This window comes from Hemibagrus wyckioides, linkage group LG23, assembly GCF_019097595.1.
Source record: "Hemibagrus wyckioides isolate EC202008001 linkage group LG23, SWU_Hwy_1.0, whole genome shotgun sequence".
Taxonomy (NCBI): Eukaryota; Metazoa; Chordata; class Actinopteri; order Siluriformes; family Bagridae; genus Hemibagrus; species Hemibagrus wyckioides.
In genome coordinates, this window is record NC_080732.1 from 15,895,016 (window position 1) to 15,916,000 (window position 20,985).

General features: G+C 40.3%; 1 protein-coding gene across 1 annotated transcript; it reads left to right on the forward strand.

Annotated features, from left to right (window-relative positions):
* The first annotated feature begins 3,828 nt into the window (after positions 1–3,828).
* fam110d (family with sequence similarity 110 member D) lies at positions 3,829–19,226 on the forward strand. The gene is made up of 2 exons (XM_058377108.1): positions 3,829–4,005; positions 16,170–19,226. The coding sequence occupies exon 2, from the start codon at positions 16,816–16,818 to the stop codon at positions 18,088–18,090; it is 1,275 nt and encodes a 424-aa protein (XP_058233091.1). The 5' UTR covers positions 3,829–4,005; positions 16,170–16,815; the 3' UTR covers positions 18,091–19,226.
* The last annotated feature ends 1,759 nt before the right edge of the window (positions 19,227–20,985 follow it).

Sequence of the window (20,985 nt, forward strand, 5' to 3'; positions counted from 1 at the left end):
CACACTGCTGAGGTCTTCACGGAGTTGGAAATGGGGTGGGATATCAAATTACACCAGGGTAGAACAGAAAACATGAAAAATGATGTATTTTTTACTCTTTTACCTCTTCTGATGGAAATGTCTGCATCAAGCTCTTCAGTAATATCACAGTGAAGGTGGAATTCTATTCTCCTGCAGATTATATAAGGAATAAAACCTGTCATGTGCATCGTTATTTTATTCCTCTTACACCACAACAATTTCTGGCATTTGGCAGATGTTCTTATCTAGAGCAACTTATATTTTATCCCAGTTTTATACAACTGAGCAATTGAGGGTTAAGGGCCTTGCTCAAGGGCCCAGCAGTGACAGCTTGGTGGACCTGGGATCTTAACTCAAAAGCTAAGCTACCACATCCTCTTTTTATCTCTTTATAGTTACAGTTAATGTTGCAGAATTAAGCAATATCACTAGAGCAGGAGTTATATTATACCTTACCCAAGAGCTGCTGTAAACCATTGCATTTCATTTTCTCTTTCTTGAGAACTTTATAAGACCAAATAAACACTACTTGTCATGCTACAGAGAAGCTAGTCTTTTACAAAGCGCTGACACTAGCGATTCTTTCCACAGAAGGGACTTCACCGTATTAATGATTATGCATTTAGAACATTTTTAATTCATTTATCTTTCTGTATGGATTCTACACAGTGTCCAACAAGCCTCTGTGAATTAATGTAAAAGTCTGCTGTCAGAGACGCTTTCATGGAAATTGACTCAACACCTTCAGAGCAATCAGTTCGAGTCGAGAATTCAACAGTGCTACGGTTGATGCTATAGTTTCACTTTGAAAGTTATTTGAGTCCATAAATCATTCGCAGGAAGTCTTATCGACACTGTTTATTGTTCGATGTCACTGCAGCCTTGCATTTTTCATCTAACCAGGTGGTCTGTCGCTCGTCTTGCCGTTTTCCTCTCGCTCGTGATCGTAGCACCACGGCTGCCAGGCACCACGTGTGGATTTCCTCACCTGCTCTTTGAGGGGGTCCTGGACCTAGAACTGACGCTTTACAGGATGTCAGGTCTCCTCTGGGAATTCCAGGCGTACGTAGAATGGAGCTCACGGCCTTCCTCGTTACAATTTACACAGTGGCCTACAGGAAGTCTGGGCTTTTGAGACCCCCAGCGTTCTGCGTAAGGGTCAGTAGGATCAGGGTTAAAGGATACCAGGTTTCTGCTTACAGATGTGTTATAAAGATCAGTGCTACTGGAACGCAAAAAATTAGTGTAGACCCAGATGTTATAATGTAGATTTAATATGTGTCAGTTGGGGAAAATGAGTGTTATGGTCATGCAGCGGTCATAAATAGGTTTAGGATAAACTTTTGGAGAAAAAGAGATGTATTAAGCTTTATCGTTACATCTAACAACGCCGTAAACTCGGTGTGTGTGCACGCCTGTCAAAATGACAAGACAGAGAATGAGAAACAGGTGGGGGAAACGAGCTGACCCCCTCTCCGTTTGCAAGTTGACAGGCTGATCTATCTTTACAGTGGGAGAAAAAAAAGAGGGGGTGGAAAGAAGGAAGGAAGGAAAGCTCTCTCTCTCTCTCTCTCTCTCTCTCTCTCTCATGATTCTCGTCCCAGTTTGACCACCTCTGTGTGTTTAGACTGAAACCCAAACATTTTAAAACTAGCATAAAGCCCTATTTAGACGGCATTCATTTATCAAGGGGACGTCTGTAATAAAAATTTTTACACGTCTCCTCAGTGATACAACTCCCACTTCCAGGCAGCAATAAAATGACCACAGAAGGAGTCAATTTCTAGTATTCTTTTTTATTACAAGAACGGCACCGCTGTAGAAAAGAGACGTGAATTATTTCAGTTCTTAGGGAGTTCCAGGAACAGTTTAAAAACACAATAATCACTAACTATACGAGAAGAATTGATTTTTCATGTCATGACGTTTAATATTTGTAGGGACGGTCAATGAATCGTGCAATACCAGACAGAATACAGCAAATAGAAGCAGGCAGATATCTTTGTTCATTCCAATGTGAGGCGACGTCTGTATAGAAAATCACTGATGTGTGCCTGGATGGGACGCATTTATCAGACAGCTGCTGAGGTTAACGAAAAATATTATGTGCTTCAGCCTATAATCTTCTCAGAGGAGGACCGGGAAAAACACAGGCATCGTCGATCTGGACAGTAATACAGAAAGTCAAAAAGTATCTATAAAACAGGAAATTACTTCATAATCACATGTTAATTTAAATCCATGCAGATAGGATTAAGTATGATTACTTATGTCTAATTTTTTTAAATAGAATTGCTGTCAAAATGTCTGGAATGCTCCTGAGCCATCGTATGATCATCGAAACAGATACAGCTGATGAGAAAAAACGTATCAGACCGATCATTTCCACTCTGGCGTTATTGTGGACAGAGATCGGACATGTGAAGAGAATGTGTTTAAACTTTGTGACTTTTTACCTCAGGTGATGAGGCAGAGAGTCACGGTCAGAGGCTTTAAAAAGCTAGAAATTCTTTTCATGTACAAATATGTGCCAATAAAGGAACAGATTTCAGTTTGGATGGCGTATGTATTTAGATAGATAGATAGATAGATAGATAGATAGATAGATAGATAGATAGATAGATAGATAGATAGATAGATAGATAGATAGATAGATAGATAGACAGACAGACAGACAGACAGACAGACAGACAGATTAGATAGATAGATAGATAGATAGATAGATAGATAGATAGATAGATAGATAGATAGATAGATAGATAGGCAGGCAGGCAGGCAGGCAGACAGACAGACAGATAGATAGATAGATAGAAGTGCGGACAGACAGATGGACAGACAGACAGATAGACAGACATATAGATAGATAGATAGATAGATAGATAGATAGATAGATAGATAGATAGATAGATAGATAGATAGATAGATAGATAGATAGATAGATAGATAGATAGATAGAACTTTATTGTCATTGCAAAGTACAGGTACATAGCAACAAAATGCCGTTTAGCATCTCCCAAAAGTGCAAATAGTAGAAATTGTGCAAATGAACAAGTGCAGATAAATATGTAAATATGTAGTATTCAGAAGTACTATATATAACGTAAAATATCAACCTTTGACCAGGTGAAGGGTTTTCCCAGGCTGCCACACAGTTCTTCTTCAAATTAGCGTACCACAGACTGGAAGTGTGTCATCTGGATCAACAGATCTATGAGGGGCATGAAGCCTTTACTATCGCCACACATACACTACAGCACAGTGGAATTCTTTTCTTCACATACCCCAGCTGAGGAAGTTGCGGTCAGAGCGCAGGGGGCAGCTATGATACAGCACCCCTGGAGCAGACAGGGTTAAGGGCCTTGCATAATTGCCCAACAGTGGAGCTTGGTGGTGCTGGGGCTTGAACCTTGATCCTCTGATCAACAACCCACAGCCTTAACCACTTGAGCACCTCAAATCTATCCTTTGACAGTATGATGAAACTCACCATAATAGCACCATTGATGTCTTAATAAGCCAAATAAAGTGATATATATAATATAAACAGAAACCTATTCAAGCTAACTATAGTGATTTATTCTTGCACAAAGCCAAATGTTTTGGAAATAGATCCTGTGCTCATATCCAGGCTCTGTGTGTGGTAACTTTTTTAAAAAAGCCCCATAACATCATTAGATTGTAAATAAAACCCGCTCACTTTCTACCTGCCTCCACCTCCCCCCTCTTCCTCCTCCTCCCCCGTGTTGGTGGGACGGTCCCGTTCCGCAGCGATAAGCCACCTACTGCGCACGCGCGTGGACGGCAACAGTCCGACTCGGGCGCGCGCACAGAGCCGCAGCACAGTGTGAAGTTTGTCAGCTCGCGCTGCGGAGGGACTGAAACATTACTGCTGTTTATGATTGGGATTTTTTTATTTATTTTTTCCTCTCTTTTTTTTTTAGGATAACCGACATCATTCCTAAAGGAATAACGAAAGCAGATAAGGTGAGGATTCGATTCTTTTAATGCACTGATACGCATAACATTTAGGAGTGATGAATTGGTCAATAAACTGCGTTCACTTCTGTCCATTAAATGACTGAGATACTCACAACAAACATAATGGAGTGAAATAGATCAGACTTTAATCCTTTCTGGAATTGCGTGTCTTAAAATAACTCGGTTGTGTTAATCATTAAAAAAAATATATTTCAGGTTGTAAAGGATGTGGACGCATGTGGCTTTGTGGAAACTTGTAGGTGTGTGTGTGTGTGTGTGTGTGTGTGTGTGTGTGTGAAATTTGTCATCGGTATATTTATTACTGACTTGTAAAAAAATATATATATATCTAAATTGGATTTTTAGTATTTATTTATTTATGTCATATAGTGCTTTTTTAAAATAAATAAATAAATAAATAAATAAATAATTGTTTTTTAATTATTTAGGCCATGTATATGTTCACTGACACGTTTCGGCTCCTTGTAATAAATAAACATATATATTTTTTCATTTTATAGAATCACATTATGTCCGAGGTCTACAATATTCTATGTATTCTGGTTTGTGTATGTGGTGTCTATGTATTATATGTAAAAAAAAATTAAGATTAAGATCATGTCAGCTTAGAGACACGTGAAAACAGCATAGTTTTCTATTCATGAAGGAATTTTTTGGCCACTGTTTGTGTTCTCGAGATGAAGTCTATCCCGTTCTGAAGGAAGCACAACAATAGGTGTCTTCTTCTTATTTTTTTTTGGACACAAACTGTTGGGACCTCATCGTTCTGTTCTGTGGATGAGATTTCCTTTCTAAAAAAGGAAACTTGTGCAGTGCAATATATTGTAATTACAGATATTGCGACGATTATGATAAGATGAAAAGATCTCAGCTTGCTAAGGGAAAAATGTCCTACTTATGGCTCATAGACACGGCTACGTATTTGTCATTTGTCACTGAGTGATATGTTATGAAGCTCTTAGCTACACTGAAGGTAGCGCAAGGCGGACACGCGAGCAATCAATTAGTGATAAAGGACTGCCTTCAATACAGGTAATTATGTAGCACTAAATAGAAACTGCATAAATAATAAATACAGTAAGATGACGGTTGGTCGATGAGGGCTGAAGGGAAATCAGAATGATTGTGAAGGATGGAGAGTGTTGGAAGTGGGAAGGAGAAACGAGTTCCAGATTGTCTCTAGAGAAAGCGTGATGCCTAGAGCTACAGAGTTTTAGAGGAATAGTAAACAAGTGGAGGATCTGAGGGTGTGGGCAGACTGGTACCGAAGATCAGAGAGATAAGAAGGAGTAAGGTTATTAAAGAAGGGAGGAATTTTTTAACTGAACGTTCTGGTTTCTAGACTTGGAGATAATATGGTGTGTTGTTTGTTATGGATTTTGTCTGGAGCTGGATGGGATCTTCAGTTTGCCTTGGCTTTGATGGTCATCACTGGCGATGACCTGGATGATGGAGCCAATGGTGTGATGCGTACTGATCGCCTGTACCTGATGAATTGATTAATGATAATTGATTTGATTGAGATACATGGTTTAATCTGTGTTAATTACTGGGGCTCGATGTTTTAGTTGCTGTAACTATTAATGTGTCTCAATTTGTGGTGTGTCTGTTTATTTTATTCTATAGACACTACACCCTTGAACCTTGCTGTAATCATAAACACTGCTCATGTTCATATGCTCATACAGATCACCTTTTCAAGACACCTGATAGATTAGACTGATTAGAATATATCCGTATGATTATAACAGCTCATTTTCTAACATAAATTATCCGACTTTTTGCTCCCAGTGCCTGATATTAAAGCATAATCAATCAAACTCAATTTCTTGTAGCTCCGCCCACTCCTCTTCAACATTCCAACCTTTAACCTGTCCCATTTTCGAGCACTTCAAGCATCATCATCTGCATCTAGCAACATCATCTGGCTCTTAATAAAGCACTGAAGCTTCCTAAATTTTTCACCATGAACATTCCGCTCATGCTCAAGCACTTTCCTAAACTCCTTTTCTCTTTCGGTTTTCATACACAAGCCATTTAAGACACTATAAAATATAGCAGCAGATGCCATCCAGTACAAATCTGCACACAGTTCTGCATAAAAGTTTATCTTTAATAACGAAAGCATCCATGTTTTAATACCGAGCTGATTTATGGTGATAGCTGGACTTCAGGGTCCATTAACCTCAAGTGCTGGAGAGTTGATAATAGAACGAATGCCAACAGATTGCAAAGAAAATAAAAAGGAGGACATCTTTCTAGAGCAGACAGCCAGCAGATCGTATCCCGGACAGAAGGAAATAGGTCTTCTTCAAAGAATGATGTGAGGATATTGCATTTTTTATATAACAATAATTCCACTGGCTTTATTTAAAATAGCTAAATTTGACATTGACAAAGTGTCCGTGATAAAGCACCTGAACAAACCAAAAGCGATTAATTACCTTTAGGAGAATTATTACAAATCTGAGCAGATTTATAATATTGTATGGAATATTATTCCAGTGCTCTTTGGGAGTGACACGGTTGGACAGGATTAGGAACGAGTACATCAGAGGGATGGCTCATGTTGGACGTTTGGGGGACAGAGTTAGGGAGGACAGATTAAGATGGTTTGGACATGTTCAGAGGTGGGAGAGTGAGTATATTGGTAGGAGAATGTTGGACATGGAGCCGCCAGGCAGGAGGCAAAGAGGAAGGACAAAAAGGAGGTATATGGATGGAATAAATGAGGATATGAAGCTAGTGGGTGAAAGAGTTGAGGATGAAGAAGATAGGGATAGGTGGAGAGAGATGATTCGCTGTGGAGGCCCCTGAAGGGAAAAGCCGGAAGAAGAAGAAGTATGGAATATTATTCCAGATTTCATACGTGATATATGAATAACTTTATACCTTACTTGGAAATTTCTTGAGAAGTATTATGGGACGGCAGTCTCCAAATTAAAAAAGACCCTCCTGAAAAAGATGTTTATTTAACAGTTATGGAAGGAGTCTCCAGGTTCAGCACAAAAGATCAGTAGGTTTTCCACCACAGGAAAGTCTTCTTGGGGACTGAATGACTGTAGCTGCTGTAATGTACGTAAGCGATAACAGCTTAAATGAGTAAGCTTATATTGTGGATGTAACATGATATGTAGTTATAAATTAATTAAAAGTATGACTTGGGATTTCTTAATAGATTTAAGTTTTCAACTGTTTCTATTTTGTTGTGGTATAAGCTGAATAGAACATGCTTTGATTAGAAAAACTGTCAATATTCTGCTTATACCACAGACAAATGCAAATTTTAATGTAAGAAATGAGAAATCACCCTTTTAATCTGGTTTATATTCTTCACCCAAACGATTATCCGAGTAAGAATCTCGAGTCTGTGTGCCAGGGAACTAGTGGAACTGAGCGTCTAACAGGGTGAAAGGATTAAGTTAGTCACATCCAGTCTAAACAATCTGATCCTCAGACCAAACTTCAGCGAATTTCAGCTGTCCTCGAACCACTGCCGGGTTCCTGCCCATGCGGGTGTTTTATCCTCTCTCACTCAGCCAGGATAAACATGACCCTGCGATATCTGTGTGCAGAAAGCTAACATCTTCATCCAGGTCATCTTAAACTGCAGAAACGACATGCTGTAAAACCTTTATCAGACCCATGTTTGCAGAGATGTAGAACATTTGCAGATTAAAGGGGAAAACCTTTACCTCGAGGTTATTTACTGTGGGATTTAACACCAGCTTACTAGAAATGTTTGTTATGCGTTCAAAGTAGAAATTAATTGATGTATTAATTGATTACAGACTATGACTAAAAATCTAAATAAATTAGCAAAAAATTTGCAAAAAAATATTTACTTAAATGTTGATTAATTGAACACTTGTCTCTTTGTAAATATCATAATTTGCTTCAGCCTTAGTAAATAAATAAATAAATAGCACAAAAAAACACCAAAAATTAAAAATGAAAATAAATAAATAATAAATTTGTTATTTATAAATAAATAAACAAGCCAATGCATGCAAACAAACAAATAATAAATAAATAATAACAAAAGCACAAAATATAAAAAAAATACACCAAAAATAAATAAATAACAGTACACTTGTTATTTATAAATACATAAACAAGCCAATGCATGCATGCAAACAAACAAATAATAAATAAATAAATAAAAGTAATATATAAATAAAATAAAAAATAAATAAAAATAAATAAGTAAATAACAATACGTGTTATATGTAAATAAGTAACCAAACCAATGCATGCAAACAAACAAATCATAAATAAATAACACAAGCACAAAAGAAACATCCCAATGCATGCAAACAAACAAATAAACAAACAAACAAATAATAACAACACAAGCACAAAATATAAAAATATACCAAGAAACAATTAATTAACAGTACATTTGTCATTCATAAATAAATAAACAAGCTTGTGGTGTGTTCTGCTCTGTATTTTATTTTTTTCACTTTTAATATATCCCAGTGTGTGTTGTTTGAAGTCTCTGTATTTAAACCATGCTGCAAGCCAGACTTCCCATGTGGAGAAATAAACCACTGATCTGAACACTAACTCAATCCCAGCGTTTAAAAGGCGAGCAGTAAATGTGTTTGAGCACAGTAACATGCATCTCATCCTAATTATAACCTCAAACGAGTTAAGCACGCTCTTTACGAGGCACGTAAACCTCTTCAGACGAGCCCAATTAAGCAGACGGGAACACTTTTTTTTTTAAACTCTGTAGTAAAGAGGAGGAGAAGCCCAGCAGCTCGAGCGGAGTCCTGCCAAGTCACTTCCTCCGTCTGAAGTGTTGACAGCAAGCGTGACATCATCGAGACAACAAGAGGTGCAACACAGACAGGCTCTCTCCCTGCCTTCACTTGTTAACCCTAATACAGATGTGATTAGCAGCGGCTTGGACTCCTGCTACTCCTTTCTCAACACAATATTTTGTTTGTTTGCTGCTGTACTGTACGCCTGTTGTTAAAGAACTGTGGGAAAATAAGTCACTACATGCTCCAAAACTGTCCCGCAGCCTCTGAGCTGACCTTCTGCAATTCAATACTTTTGCATTCTTCATGAGCCACATTAACATTTTCGCAGGAAGTTTGATCACTTCTAGAAAAGTCCGCATGACTCCCTCACAAAGCCCGACGTGACCTAACATTCGATTGTTAAGCCACGTGTCCACTCTTTCTCCTCCTCCTAGCATTCGGAAAGCACTCACCACCTGTCTTTGACTCTCGCCGTATCTCTCCCGCTAGACCCGACCACTGACCACATCAGTCTGGACTACAAGGAAAACTCAGATCCCACAAACATTTTTATGGCCAAAGCACACAATGCAACAAGCTGCTCTTGTTTTTCTTTCTCTCTTTATAAACGGACACGCCGCTGTTCACTTTGCCGTCCTTTTCCTCGACAAGCTTGATCTCGTAAACAGTCATTTCCCGCAAACGAGTCTGTTCCGTATTTGTAGGGACGACGTCTGTAACCCTAAGCCCGTCATAAAGCCCCCTTACACTTACACCTGTCCAGGGGTCTGGACTTTTCCTAGTGACATCATCTTCCTGCAGCTCTGTAGGTAAAACGTGTAGGGGTCTGTAAGGGTAGTGGTGTGTCTCTTCACACGCTAGACAGCTGTTTGCACACAGCTGTAAAGGAGGAAAATATCTTTGACCTGAGTTGGGAATAAGAGCAACAGCTTGACCTCTGACACTGGAGACTCCTTCCAAAACAGATAAGATAAGATAAGATAAGATAAGATAAGATAAGATAAGATAAGATAAGATAAGATAAGATAAGATAAGATAAGATAAGATAAGATAAGATAAGATAAGATGATAAGGAAATCAAGCATCATCCAAACGAGTCCCTGAGCCAGTGCTTACTATAGAAACACTAACAAATGTGGTCATATAAAGCTGTGATTTGTAGCCAGAACTGCTGTTTAATTATTTATCTTCTGACCAGAATTAACATCTCGACAGGGCTGCGGCGTAATCCGTCTGAAGTGATGTATAGATGGATGTTTATTAGTCTGTCTACGTGTTTGTTGGGTTGCTATAGCAGGGTTGTAAGGAGAATAACATGTTTGTAGGTCCCTTTTTCAGGATTGGTGGTGGCAGGGGGTAGGGGAGTTTTGTTGTGGTGGTGGTGATGGGGTGGGGTTTGTAAGATGGCTAAACAGTATTATAAGTGCACTACTTTGCATGTTGGAAATGCATGAACATGGAAAAGAAGGCAAAGGAGCATTGTTCTTATTAGGGAGGAGGATATTGTGGCAAATTATGAATTTATTATAGCTTTATATATATAATTATGTAGGTATATTGTCATGCTGTATTACAGTAAAATGAAATCAGATTGTGAGTCTAGGATTCTTTCTCTTTTATTGAATTTCTTTTCCATCCCAACATCCTTCACAAAGCTCATAATTTATTAACTATCCTTATAATAAATAATCAATCCACTACAATCCCTAGAGCTTTAGTCGCAGCTCGGAAGGCGTCTATCTCGTAGTGTCGCTTTCTCTTAATTGTCCACGTGAGCGCCGCTTAATGCCACAGACCTGCCAGGTCCGATCAGAGTCTGAATGATCTGAATGTCCCACGTGACAAATCTTTGTCTCTGTCAGCGTTGGGGTTTGACAGTCGTTTCCTCGTAACGGATGGGAGGCAGTAGAAAGTGAAGACGAGCCCTATTTCAGTAGCACTCGAGGCCTGTTTATGACTCATGTCTTGACTAGCGATTAATGAAATTGGACAGGCAGCGGGTTCACATGAGGATCTGCAGCAAAAACACCAGACGAAGAAGAGACAGATCTTGGGCAAGCATGCATAAGATTGGCTCTTTATTCTAGTGGGAATCAAGCTCAAGGGCCAGAGTAACATACATTAACCAGTCTACAGAGACACTCTGCCTCAAGCAAGTTGGGGTAAGTGCATTGCTTAAGGGTATAATGGCAGTCACCGTCAACTGAGGATCAAATCCGTGTGAGCCAGACAGTAAATACACAGCTTTGTGTAAAGTATATCCTCACTGTAGATAAAACTATCAAAAAAAGTAACCCAAAAAGATTCCAACCAGCTGTGAAATTAGCATTACAGTAATGGTAATTGGTGGGTGCTAGATCTTCAGGTGTGAAAAGATCCTTTGAGTCTTTTGAGACTTGTCAATACAGGGTGGGTGAGAGCTCAGTAAACCAGGCTCCTGATTTGCCACAACGTCTACAGTGAGTAGCTAAGGTACAGCAGGCAGCACACCCGTATCTGCTGCTACCCTGAGTCAGTAGTCCAAATGTAATGCGTACAGACAGATATTGCACCATATTGCATTTGCCTTAAAGAGAAAATCACTAAGTAGGGCAGAGAGGCTGGAAACAAACACGATCAAACATGCTCCAGTTTCCAGCACATGCAGATGAGGTGGCTAATGTGGCTAATAATGGTTGTTGATGTAAAAAAAAAAAAAAAAATAATAATCTTATCTGAAAAACCAGCCTAAAAGAGGAAGTAAAAGGCTGAATGGTTGGCAACAAGCAGTTGACTTATTGCCTGTTTGTGTTTGGAATAAAGGTTAAGCATAAGTTTTAGATAGAGCGTGGGTGTTGCAATTGATATTGCTTTCCTGTTAAGATGTGATCAGACTACAGAGGTAACACAGTCACCCCCCCCACCACCACCACCTACTCAGAAGTAGCAGTTGTTTGTTCCCTTGCTGTTAATGTAACACTTGGGTTGCACCGCTGTGACCTTAACACATGGTCGACACGTCATACTAACAGTTAGTGAATGCTGTGAAAATGCCTCATGGCTTCTGGCTGCTTTTCTGAGAAACGTATGCGATGTGTTATCAGTGGAGGAAGAGAGGTGGGGAAAGCGAGATGTGTTTGGCCTTGGAGTGTTCAAGGAACACACCTATCTCAAGGCGATATGCCGAAAGCAGCTGTTGTTTGTTTTTGTGCTTTTCCACCAATGGACACACCGAACGCTGTAAATTCTGATGCAGTTTTAACTACTCAGACATAATGTAGTGGACTGTCAGGTTGAACGTAGATCAGAGACTTCTTCATGACTTAAAAGTGCACTCAATCATCAGCATGTCATGGTTTGACATTTGGAACGTGCAAATCCTGATATAAACACATATATAAGCAGAAAAAGCTATGGCATTTAAAACCATAAAAATATATCCAGATTATACTTAACATTAAAAAAGATCCAAATGCTGGAACACATTGTGCCTCATCTTAAAAATCAACACTTGGCTTTAGATATTTGATTCAGTGCTTCTGGAGATCTAGGACTGATCCTTTAATCTGACTACTTAATCCTGAGACCCATCATCCATTTATTTGTTTAATGGCTAGCGAGGGCGTTCTTTAAAAAACTGTCAGCTTGACTTGGATAAGGCATTTAGATGAATGAATTAATAAACAGATGGAGAGTCCTTACCGAATTAGCAACATCTCCATGACTGAGCCAAAGGACATTATAACCTGTTCGAATGTGTCTTCCTTCCTTGTGCTTACAAGTTTACCATCAACGGCTAATTAACAAGTCCATCCTGCTGATTGAAGAATCTTCACACGTCACTCATTAGAACGAGAGCATGTAGGCTAGACCTTCTCTGTTCTGGAAGCAAAAGAGTCCAGTATCATACATTTTCCAACATTTTTTCCCGAAGCCGTGGTATTTCACTCATCGCTCATAAGGCAGTAGGCCGAGGGCTTAACATTCCACTAAAGCCTGACAGGTGTAGTTTGAATCCCATGTATCTGGATTAGGGGTACCTCTGAGATGTAGGTACTGTTAAACTTGTAAAAATGATAGAACCTGATCCAGGCAAGTGCAACTCTGAGCTCAGCTTGCTTTATGGTGTGGTTAATGGAATAAAGAAGAAGGCATTAGTGTTTCCTGAAAGCACTGTTAGATGAGTTTCTTGCTAAGCCTCTGAGAGTGTTTATAAAGTGCCGCATCTACGTGACACATTGTGCGTTAGCAATAAGTGTGAAGTAATGGGCCAAAGTACTAAGGCAGTATCAAAACAAAAATGTCATTTTGTAGATAAAATGAACTATATCTGGCACTTCCAATGCACAGATTCCTTATCTCGGTTAGTTTGTTTGATAAGGTCCTAGTCACATGATTTATTCATTCACAAGAGCTTGTGTTTGGCATTCATCAGCCACACAAAATTGCACAAGCTAGATGATGACTCAAAGGTGGCCTTTTGTCCAAGGCCAACTACGTTAAGACACTTCACGCTTAGAACAATGCAAGTTAAAAAGCTGGTCAGCGCGTGGTGCTGTTCCCTGAACTGCCCCCATTAAACACTTTCTCTTCCCCAGTGTCTGCTTTAGCTGCCCTCCTATGGGTCTGCTGAACATTAGTCATTGCTGAATAACAAAAGCAAAGGTGCATTCAGTCAGTTAAGTGGACTCAGTTTGAGAGGTGGGGGGTTGAGGTGGATTTAAAGAGCTCTCGTGACCTTCCCGTGATCCAAACTTCAATATATCAACAGCTTAATGGTACACAATGGTGTGGAGGATTTACGGCACCTCTGGTTTTGTCTTGAGAGGAACGTTTCCCTGGCCTGACATTTATTATCATGTTTGGTTCTTTTACTTTGTCCTAATGAGCCACAGCACCCTGGCTTCTCGCTTATCTCAAGGGCCACAGGAGTCTATTGTATAGACCTATCAATAATGCATGACCGTCTGGGCTTCAAGGGTTGTTTTCCTTGCTCTGCCCTGGATGCTGTTCCAAATCAGGACTGGGATGGCTTAGCCATTAATGCCTCATTAAAGGAAACATTCATTTTAGACTATTCATGTATGGTTTAATTGATTGGATCATCTGATCTTTACAATATCGCTAGCATGGAATTGGAATTATGGGACAGTTGGCGTATCACTAATCTAATCATGGTGATGGGTCATTGTCACAGAGTGTCTGAATAAAAATCCAAGTTAAAGGGTGGGATGAGGCAGATGCTTCTGAGAGAGCAGAGAAGACACCATCGGTCATCAGTTCTGCAACTTCATTTGGTCAGATAGACCTTACCAAGAAGGTATATACCATATTCTTGCCTTGCTTCAGACTTCTGCAATTTGTTTTCTTTGTTTTCTTTTTTTTTACAGTCAGGAAGGGTGTTTGGTAATTTGTTAAGATGGTCAGGATTTGTAAAGGTGCCTCTAACTTCTTGGTCTAAATCTTGTTTCCTCTTGTATATGATGGTCCCCAGATTGTTCTGCAAGCCTGGTACAGCATGACACTGCACATCTGGTTTCTTTTTAAGCATGTGTAGTGCCTTGTCCAGACTTCCCTGCAGGCATCCAGGCTTCTCCTCAGGTTCCGATTAGAAAGATGGAAACACAGGCATGAAAGCCAGGAGAGATGAGAAGGGACTGGAACAGTGGGGGTTAATTACAAGCCCCTAAGAGAGAACCAGTACCTGGTTGAGTAAAGAAAAAGGGCCTGCTGGTATTTCCCAGATGGCCTTGGCTTCAGAGGCAAGATCAGAGGGAAAGGGGAACAGCTTTAATTTGCTTCATTAGTGTGAAAAGAATACTTAACCTTCTGTAGTTAAAGCGATAATAATGATTAAAGGGTAGCAGGCCCATGCGTAAATGTGTGTAAAGGTGTAAATGTAATCATGCTGGATTGTTTCTACTAGCTTGAATTTTAGCCCAGAACTAATTCTTAGCAACTGATGTGTCCATTTGTTTTGATTTGTAGTAGTAGTGTCCAGTACTTACAAATTTTTCTACCTACATTTTTTCTGACATGATCTGCTTCCTGAGTAAAAGTAGTAGTATTAGTGATCCTCAAGCAATTATGGTATAGATCTGCTAAACAGAAGTGGAGTTTTAATTTGACTTATTGCTTATGTGTCTTAACACCTATATAACTTTGGAAAAATCAGTGATATCAGATTAATCCCATATACTGACATGATGCTTTCTTTAATTAAGTTTTCCTGTTAAATGTGTTTGAGAATCATGTTTCAGACCTGGACACTTTCATTTAGTTAAAAAAAAGATAAAATGGAAAAAATGACCAGAGGAGTGTGTTATAAAGTGGTCTACTGCCTGTCTTGGTCCAGGCTCCTGTTTTTGTTCCACACCTGTTCTGAATTCTTTCCCAAAACAATAGCCTCTTTCCCAACCTCCCTGACATCTGGGAATGGCACAGAGTTCGCTTTGGGCTGATTTATGGCAGGGGCCTGTGGAGGAGGATTTGGGAATGAGCGCCTGGTGTACTTACTCTTTGGAGCAAGGTGTACGATATGAAAGATAGACAGTCACGAACGAAGTGCAGGAGGGGCAGACTGCAGTTTCTCCTGCAATATTTTAGCGATAAGTGGATTTTCCAACACGGGCTGGTCTGAATTTTAGTGTCCGGACAAAAGCTGACAGTGCGAAATGTGCACCATTTTACTACAAGTCCTTCAAACAACAAGGCTGGGAAGTCAGATAATTTCCGCACCCATTACTTTTAACTGGGTCGGCCAGCTCTTTCCGGTCCTGCAAGCTATATTGTTTTTGTTCTTGTTGCTATTGTAACAGCTCACCATATGACAGAAGAGGATACACTAAAATAGCACTTTGATGTGTCATGTTTTGAATTATGTTGGCACATCCTCAGACAGGCCACGAGTCTGGAGTAATTCCACTTGAGAAAGGCTGAGATATGAGAGTAGATATGAGACTCGACATATGCTAGTCACCTGTTTGTTTGTTTTTTGTTTAATCTCAACTTTATTTTTTCAGTAATAAAGCTGGGATTTATCCTGTTGTGCCTGGGATCTAAATTTAACAAGATCTACATTATATAAATTCTGTGCCTGGAGTTCAGGACGAATGTTTCTGCACAGAAATATGTAATTATGTTAGTCTCATCAGTAATTATATCCACCAAGGTGCTGCATTAGATTTATGAGTTCTAGTGTCTGTGAAATCCTGACCAGCTCATGCATAATATATGAGAAAAGCACTCAAGAGTTGTTTAAAATTGTGAGCATTCAAAGAAGATGTGAAGCTCAATGCATGGTCCGGATATATCTTTCTGCTAATGCTCCTAGAAAACTACAGGGATCTGATTCCATGCCAAACTGACTCTCTCATTGTCTACCTTTTGTTTTCACAGGGTTCCAGCTTACAGTAATTTAAAAGGAAAAGAGGAAACACATCCATCCCTCCAAGTGTCCCAGTGCCAGTCACAGCAAGCCTGACGCCGGAGGACAAAAGTCTCAAATCGGAAAAGCCGAGACAGCTATCAAAAAGCAAACATCCAAGTGCATTGTGTTTCTTCCTCTTGATGACCTTCTCAAAAGTAAACTCTATGAAGGTTGGAGGACTGTGAAAGAGAGGACTGTTGGAGGGGAGAAGAAAGAAAAGGCATATTTTGAGTTAAAGGCATAGTGAGACTTCTATTTCTGCTTCTCTGTGGTAAGGGGAACGTCTCATTTGGGATTGCAGTTGGAAAGAGGAAGAAAGGATTTGTTCTTGCCCTTCCCATCAAGTGGCTATATAAATACTGCATATAGATCAATTTGTTCTTGTTCCAAAAGGGTCAAATCTAGAGGCTAACTATCGCAAAAGCTGCTGAAACCTGTATATCACATGGATGTCATTGATATTTACCCTTAGAAGAACTGGAGCACACTTGGAACCTGGACAGATATTTTTGCAGGTTCTAAACCTGTGACTTTTTAAAAAAAAGTGTCCATCTTATAGGGACACTGGCACTGGAGGCTTCTATTTGGATGCTCTTTTTCCCAGTCGGGAAGTAAATGATGAAGCCCTTAACACCAGTTGGCTCACCCTCGCCTCTGCGCCTTCTTAACAAGGGCCCAGATTACTTGCGCAGACAGATAGACAGTGGAAGTCGGGGCCACTCTGTTAGTGCGGTGGAGCGGTTAGAGGCAGACAAGGCCAAATATGTCAAAAGCCAGCAGGTTATCAACACCAAGCAAGAACCTGTGTTAGTTCCTTGTGCGACCCCTCCACCCCCATCACGCCGCAACTTCATTGCACCATTGCCCTCGACGCCTGTTCTGCCTCGACACCCACCACTCCATGCCCTCTCCAGTCCATGCCCTCTCTCACCCCGTAATAACAATGAAGATGATTCCAGGAAGGAGAACCTCAGAGCTCTGTATCTTGATGTAGAAAAGCAAAACCAGAACAACTCCAGCAGGGCACCTCTGTCAACTCCAAGAAGTCCGAATGGCACCCCACTGGTGGCACCGCACAGTGCCCCCATGATGAGACGGAGCATTGGGAAGCGCATGCTGCGGCCCGACTCCCTGGTCATCTATAGGCAGAAGAAAGAGTGTAAGAGTCCGATGGGAAATTGCGACGGAAACACCAGCACCGAGGCGAAGGGTTACAGTTTTGTACGCCGGCTCTTCCAAGGTTCTATGCGAGAGAAAAATAACAAGAATGATGACAAGATGACAATCAGTGAGGAGAAATCTTCATCACGGGACGGAGACTCACGCATGTCGTGGTCTATTGACCGGGACACATTAGATTGTGGGAATGGGACTAGACGATCCAGCAGGACTGAGTCAAACAATGGAAATAGCAGCTTCCAGGAGCCTTGTATTTCATTTGGAATGTCAAATTCCCTGAGAAATAGCATGGAAAATAGGAATGACAATGACATGGACCCTTGGAAGCCAGTGATGCCACTCCAGCGCTCTAAATCGGACCTTCGACTTTGTTCATCACTGGCATTGTCTGAACAGGAGCGATTCTTTGACTTCTGTGGGCTTGACTGGGACTTAGTGGATCGGCTTGGGCCCGAGAACTTCCCATCAGGTGCCAGCTCAGTAGACACTCTCTCACTGGTTCTGAGGAGTGTCAAGGGACTGGAAGGTGGCTCTGAGCCCAGTGAGTTTTCTCGTCACTCAGGAGAGGGCCTCTTCCAGGAAGAAGTGGCTGAGCAGGTACCCTCGGCTGTGTCCATCATTGAGAGGAATGCCCGTGTGATAAAGTGGCTTTATAGCTGTAAGAATGCAGTGAGGGAAGGACCCAAGGGTCCAAAAGAGTCCACTGTTTAGCCACAATACAAGACAAACCTCAAAACTCTTGGACTAAGTGCTGCATTGGCTGTTACACATTTGAAGAGCTACTATATTTATTTCATTTGGAATATTTGTGTATGAGAGAACTGGACAGGATGATAAATGGCACATCTTTTTCTTACATTTGTTGGGGAAGGGAGCTGGAACAATAAGACTGTTTTTCATTTTCCTCTCTGCATTTTGAAGATCTTAGTTTCCCCATCCTTGCACCTCTCTGTAAATAAGTAATGCTAGGATGTTCTGTTCATTTTGCTGTTGGAGAACAACAGCTCTGTGTGCTCAAGTACATCTCAATAGATGGATAATTAAAAATGGAAAACCACTAAGCTCTCCCTGTACTGGGGATCTAATGTGTGAGTGTGAAGTGAACCGTGCATACCTCTAGTTTGTGTTGTTTATTTTCCCCCATTAAATGCAGGCGTTTGTAACAAACAGACAACAGACCTGCTTTAATGCACTAATGCACTGAAGTAAGGGGTGTTGGTGTAGGTGGGGGTGACACTTATTTTAGCTTGTGCAAACAACCTTGGTCTTGGACAACACCTTATGCCAAAGAAATATCCCCTCAAAGTCTCAGTTACCAGTATGATTTGGCACATATTTATAAATCCATTTTAATTCTGATTTTTTAGAAATTGCCGTGACAATCACGTGTTGTATTACTAAACGCAAACAAAGCTGTTATTTCCAAACACAAGCAGCATTCAGACACTAGCTAAATTAGCTAAATGACAAATTAGCATTGACCTTACGACCCCACTCCCAAAACCTAACCAGATTTCTCATGTCCAACGAGGCAGATTCATTACCATAAAGCTGTTCGTCCCTTCGGCCACAGGGCCGGGGTCAATTTATTCAGAAACGTCGGTGCATCAATCTGAGGTCTGCTGTGGAATTTCAGGGTCATAGGGTGAATTTAGAGAGAAGTAGCTAGCTAGATATTTCACCTGCAGCATAACACCTACATAAATCCAATCTCTCTTTCTCTCTCTTGCATGTTTACAGACCAAGTTGTTGTTGTTGTTTTTTCTGTCCAGAAGAAATGTAGACTATATTTACAAAGTTTTATAATTCATGCAGGCAATGAAAAATAAAATTGTATTTTTAATGAACTTTGTTATTGTCTTTGGCATCGTTATTTCAATGTGACGTCATGAATACAAGGCAAACATCGGACCAAGAAATTCCAATACATTCCATGACAATAAAAGGAACTTATGTCTGGCTGGCTTTTGAGTGTTGAAACAGAAGTTATGGTTGGGTTAAAGTGTATCTTGTCGTCTCCCAACATGCTTCTCGTTTTTCACCAAGTCTCAAGTGCCTGTTATTGTTTTGGGAAATCATAGTGTGTATGGTACTTGACTCAGACACACCAAGGCCCATTTAAAACCAGCAAAGAGGAGCCAAAGGGTCTCTGTTTTGTCTTGGTGGTCAGGTTACACCCCTTGTTCTTTCCTCTCTCTTTTTTCCATTCCGTTGCATGTGGATATAACAGCCCTACTATCAAAACTGCGGTGCATCCTACTGTTTTTGGTGCTTTTTTTTCTCACAAGCTTCTTGTTTTTTTATTCTTTCTTGCATCAGCTGATGTTTCCATGTAGGCACTGTGCCTTTTGACAGTTAGGGTTATTCTGGTGATCCGTGGAGACAGCACACATATCCAGGTGTGGGTTGAGCATTGCACTCCCTCATACATACAGTACCAGGCAAAAGTTTGCGCACATCTGACTGACTGTACGGCTGTATGCTCTAGGTTATGGCTATGCAAGAATTTATTCCCTAAACAAGGAGTTTTCATGTCGAACTTAGACACAGCAAACAACTGCTTAGCGAATGTGGAGACTTCGTCAAGACTGGAGGATAAGTATCCCAGATGGCTTCCTGGTTTATTCAGAATGCCTTAACGGTAACCAGACATTAATTGATGCAGTACGAAACAGCTTATCGAACTTTTTATCCATTTATAGTTACAGTTAGTGTGGTGGAATGTTTGATGAAGTTAGTTATTGTAACCAGCTTTAAAAAGAGTCCGGCTGAATTCTCAATTCTCCATCTGCAAACTTATGTATTTCGAAAAACATACAAAAAGTCACAGCATTAACTCTGGTACAGAACACTGATACTGGACACTCCTTCCATAAATGTTAAATGAACATCTGCTTACATCTATCTATCTATCTATCTATCTATCTATCTATCTATCTATCTATCTATCTATCTATCTATCTATCTATCTATCTATCTATCTATCTATCTATCCATCCATCTATCCATCTATCTATCTATCAGCCATAGATTATAAGCAGTGTCCACTATACAATTCCCTGTGAATGATCTGTTACCATAGAAACAATAACATAACAGCACTTCAAGTCTAATCAGAAACGAGGATTGAACAGCACTGTGATGTCACAAGTTCAATGCTACTGTGTTCACTGATGTTCAGCTGCTTCCTGACCAAATGCAGCAAATCTGCTTCAGTGAAAATTGTCTCCCTTGGACCACTTTGCACCCGGATATTAATTTCCTTGAAGAAGAAAAAAAGGATGTCTTTAACATTTAGCATTCAGTCCAATACTCGGGCCACATTAAAAGCTAATTATATGTAAACTCACTCCTACTGAATCCTGTTACTATCCTTAGTTTCCAAAAGCAACCAGAGGCAACGGGCAGCTATTTCTGGCACAGTAAGAGAAGCAGCGTGTTAATCAAAGGGAATGATGCAAGCTCAGATTTTCAGTGACTTCAGAAAAAACACCCCAGGTTCGAACAAGACACTGCAATTTGCATGCGCATTATACGCCGATGGTACAGCGTAGACTAAATTGCGGCCTCGGACAGACTGTGGGCAGAAGACAGGGCAGCGCGGGC

Coding starts and splice junctions, on each gene's coding strand:
- fam110d (XM_058377108.1), top strand. CDS start 16,816: ATGATGAAGCCCTTAACACCAGTTGGCTCACCCTCGCCTCTGCGCCTT.